The 5000-nt window shown below is 43.3% G+C and overlaps 1 protein-coding gene across 1 annotated transcript in view; it reads right to left on the reverse strand.

Moving 5' to 3' along the window:
* The window catches only part of LOC107568463 (caseinolytic peptidase B protein homolog), a 37658-nt gene that overhangs the window by 8089 nt on the left and 24569 nt on the right, over positions 1–5000 (reverse strand). The window contains exon 7 of the mRNA XM_016254433.1: positions 2951–3065. Within this exon, the coding sequence (XP_016109919.1) occupies positions 2951–3065 (115 nt within the window). The remainder of the gene's footprint in view (positions 1–2950; positions 3066–5000) is intronic.

A 5000-nucleotide genomic window follows, 5' to 3' on the forward strand; every position in this document is an offset into this window, starting at 1 on the left:
TCTCTCTCACACACACACACACACACATGTCTGTCCTTGAGAGTGAACCAGTGACCAACTAATTTCTAATCCCCGTTTATTATCAGCCAATCAGATTCAATTGTACAACAAACATACACTCACTCACACACACACACACACACACACACACACAGCCTCTAGAAATCTGTTTCTAAAACAGAAACACACACTCTTAAAGTTCATAAACAATTCTCAAAAACCATGTTTTCATCAACATTTGTCTATATTTGTAATCTTTACGCACTGCTAGAGCTTGTGTTTTATAGTGAATACAGTCACTTGCTGTGTCAAACTCCCCTCAGACAGCACTATATTCACTATATGACACCAGCTCCAGTGTCTCACTGATTAAAAACAACTGTACCTGTGACTGCTGAGAGCGACACACACACAAACGTGTGCGGTGCTGTATGTGTAGCGTGATGCTCTCTGTGTCTCGGGATGGAGGGCTGTAATGACATTAGTGAAGATAATCCCCAGCAATAACCTAGCCCTGAGAGCAAAACCCAGAATCAATCTACAGCTTCCTCTGTGTGTGTGTGTGTGTGTGTGTGTGAGTGAGTGAGTGAGTGAGTGTGTGTGAGTGAGTGAGTGAGTCAGTGAGCGAGTGAGTGTGTGAGTGAGTGAGTGAGTGAGTGAGTGAGTGAGTGTGTGTGAGAGAGAGTGAGTGAGTGAGTGAGTGTGTGTGTGTGTGTGTGAGAGAGAGTGAGTGAGTGAGTGAGTGTGTGTGTGTGTGTGTGAGAGAGAGTGAGTGAGTGAGTGAGTGTGTGTGTGTGTGTGTGAGAGAGAGTGAGTGAGTGAGTGAGTGTGTGTGTGTGTGTGTGAGAGAGAGTGAGTGAGTGAGTGAGTGTGTGTGTGTGTGTGTGAGAGAGAGTGAGTGAGTGAGTGTGTGAGTGTGTGTGAGTGAGTGAGTGAGTGAGTGAGTGTGTGTGAGTGAGTGAGTCAGTGAGCGAGTGAGTGTGTGAGTGAGTGAGTGAGTGAGTGTGTGTGAGTGTGTGAGTGAGTGAGTGAGTGTGTGAGAGTGAGTGAATGTGTGTGTGTGTGAGTGAGTGTGTGAGTGAGTGAGTGAGCGAGTGAGTGAGTGAGTGTGAGTGTGTGAGTGAGTGAGTGAGCGAGTGAGTGTGAGTGTGTGAGTGAGTGTGTGAGTGAGCGAGCGAGTGTGTGTGTGTGTGTGTGTAAAATAATAGCATCCATGGTGAGCAGAAAATACTTCTTTCAGAAACATCATAATTATTCCAAAACATTGATTCATTCTACATAATGCTAGCCTAATTAATATAAGTAAAATTATGTTCACTTAAGACATAACCAACTGTGGTCAATAAATAAGCAGACCAATCTCTACCCGTTTTTCCAGTCCACCTGTAAAAAGTCAGGGTTATAAAAGTTCAAGTCAAGGTATCATTAACTAAAACTAAAACCATAAAAAATGTGTTACTTGAAATAGAAAAAACCTTAACTGAAATTAAATCTAAAAAACAACAACTTACAATTATTTTATATCAGGCAGCTGCCAAGGAAATATTTCAAATTTTATTTTAGTTTATAATAAATAAAATAATAATATATAATAATAAATAAAATGTATAAATCTATTATAACATTTATAAAATATAAAAAATACAAAAATTACAAAAACACAACAAGTTTACTAAAATTGATGCGAAAACCGGAAATATAAAAATAAACTAATTCAAAATATTTACAAAAACTTCAGTATATTAATGCTAAAATAACACTGGTTCACTTTATCACGTGCTGCCATCAGATGATTAAAACACACTCAGAGGTTTGATTTGGGTAAGTGTGTGTGTTTAATGCAGCAGAAGCAGCGCACACGTGTGTGTCTGTGACTCGGGCTGATGTATTCACTATATCAGCTCTCACAGATCAATAACCCTGGTTTTATCACAGTGCTGATGGGATCCAATTGCTTTCGGGACAATTTGCAACAGCAATAACTGTCCATTTATCAAATCAGAGGCAGAGATTGGGCTCACTGAAGCGTCACTATTTCCTCTGCTGTCTCTCTCTATCTATCGAGGACGGCCGTCTCACTATTGATGGACACACAGAGCAAAGATCTGTGAACAACGTGCAAAATCACTCAACAAAACCCTGCTGGACGATAAAACTCACAGTCATCACTACAGACCAGAATATCAGCAGTAAGACACCTTAGCAACCACCTAGCAACACCCTGGTAACTGCATAGCAACACCCTAGCAACCACCCTAGAGCATCCTGACATTGCGTACAGAAAGCAACACCTAAAATATACAATTCCAGTTTAAATAAAGGCATAAAATCCAAAAATGGTACTTGCATATTAATTTACACACACACACACACTCACAAGCACATGTTTGTAAAAGCTCACTGATCGATAAACAAAGACCCCTCAGTGTGTGTGTGTTCAGTATTTATTAGAGGTGTATGTTATTGTGTTTTAACTCATATCTGTCTCTCTATCTGTCCTGGGACTCGTAGAGGAGACACACACACACACACACACACACACACTCACAGGAGAAAAATCAAAGCAAAGAGAAGTATGAGGAGAGATGACAAACATGAGGACTGGAGAGAGTCAACTGATCTGCTGGAAACAGAACAACAGGAAGTGATGGAGAGACGGAGACACTGGCAGGAAGGACCAGTAATTGAGTTATGAAGCAGACGAAACTCTGGAGCAGCTGCGTAACACACACACACACACACACACACACACACTCAAATCTGCATTAATCATTTATCTGCACCCACAAACACAGAGGAAAAACAAAGACACACACAGAAGCAACTCTCTGAACTGTCCAGTCCAAACAGAGCATTTGCTAAATGAAAATGCAAACAGCAGAGTTGATCAGACTGTGAGGACCATCATGAACTGGGGCTTGTGTGTGTGTGTGTGTGTGTGTGTGTGTACCTGATGCAACTGTATTGATGGCTCCTTCCTGTCCAATGATGTGCTCCTTCAGTCTGCGCTCCAGAGGAAACTTCCTCCTCTGCTCTGCCTCATGCTTCTGCTGCGCCTCCGCAAACTACACACACACACACACACGTACACATACACGCACATGTACACACACACACACACGCATGAACACACGCACACATGTATGAAGTTATGTATACATGTGTACGTGTATATGTATATGTGTGTGCGTATACACACGCACACACACACACACACACATGTACACACACACACACACACACACACACACACATGTACACATACACGCACATGTACACACACACATGTACACACGCACACACACACACACACACACACACATGTACACGCACACACATGTACACACGCACACACACAACAATACAGGGAGGAAAATTAATATAACTGTTTCAATAACAGACATTAACATCTGACAATCTGACAACATCTGACAATAATATCTTTAATTCAGCTTCTTAATTTCAACTCCGCTAATCTGGAGTAACAGCAAGTAATGGGGCGGAGCTAAACATGTTTAATTCACATTTATGCATCTGGTAGAAGCTTTTATCAAAACTGCTTTTATTGCAGAGCATCTTGCATTACATTCAAGATACGCATTTGATCAGTTCTTGCTGTCCCTGGGAATCGAACCCATGACCTACTGTTTGAGCCACAGGAACGCAGTATTAATTCATAAAATAAATTAAGATATTAAATAAATAAATAAATTCAGTTAGCTCCTGGACACTTAACGTCAGATTTTATTTACAGAATAAACATTTATATTTACACATTTACAAAATATTACAAAATTTTTAAATTTTTTGTCACAAAATCTAATAAAATTGAATGACACATTAATTAATCTATAACTAAACTATAAGTTATTTATATTAGATATCTCACACAAATTTGAACCCTTTTGAAACTACTATCAGATTATAGTTTATATAGTATTATATAACAGAAACTCCTATAATATTTAGATATAAAATATAAAAAATATAAAGTCCAACAGACTTAGTTATAAGTATATCCTCTCCTCGTACTATGCTTGCATATTTTCAGTATGTAAAGTAAAGAGACAAATCAGAATTAATTACATAGTGCTTTTCATAAGACATTTTTTCAAAGCAGAAAATCATGATATTAATGTTTATTAAAAATATCTTCATGCCTTATAGTCTTATAACATGCAGTTGAGATTAGTTATATAGTATTTTATCACTTTCCATGAGTGTAATGTATGTGTATATGTGTGTGAGTGAGTGAGTGAGTGTGTGAGTGAGTGTGTGAGTGAGTGAGTGTGTGAGTGAGTGAGTGAGTGAGTGAGTGCGTGGGTCGGTCGGTCGGTCGGTCGGTGAGTGAGTGTGTGTGTGTGTGTGAGTGAGTGAGTAATTGAGTGAGTGAGTGCGTGCGTGCGTGCGAGCGAGCGAGCGAGCGAGCGAGTGTGTGTGTGTGTGTGTGTGCTTGAGTGTGTGTGTGTGTGTGAGAGTGAGTGAGTGAGTGAGTGCGTGCGTGCGTGCGAGCGAGCGAGCGAGCGAGCGAGCGAGCGAGCGAGCGAGCGAGCGAGCGAGCGAGCGAGCGAGCGAGCGAGCGAGCGAGCGAGCGAGCGAGCGAGCGAGCGAGCGAGCGAGCGAGCGAGCGAGCGAGCGAGCGAGCGAGCGAGCGAGCGAGCGAGCGAGCGAGCGAGCGAGCGAGCGAGCGAGCGAGCGAGCGAGCGAGCGAGCGAGCGAGCGAGCGAGCGAGCGAGCGAGCGAGCGAGCGAGCGAGCGAGCGAGCGAGCGAGCGAGCGAGCGAGCGAGCGAGCGAGCGAGCGAGCGAGCGAGCGAGCGAGCGAGCGAGCGAGCGAGCGAGCGAGCGAGCGAGCGAGCGAGCGAGCGAGCGAGCGAGCGAGCGAGCGAGCGAGCGAGCGAGCGAGCGAGCGAGCGAGCGAGCGAGCGAGCGAGCGAGCGAGCGAGCGAGCGAGCGAGCGAGCGAGCGAGCGAGCGAGCGAGCGAGCGAGCGAGCGAGCGAG

The sequence above is a fragment of the Sinocyclocheilus grahami genome, unplaced genomic scaffold, assembly GCF_001515645.1.
Source record: "Sinocyclocheilus grahami isolate Dianchi unplaced genomic scaffold, SAMN03320097.WGS_v1.1 scaffold1247.1, whole genome shotgun sequence".
NCBI lineage: Eukaryota > Metazoa > Chordata > Actinopteri > Cypriniformes > Cyprinidae > Sinocyclocheilus > Sinocyclocheilus grahami.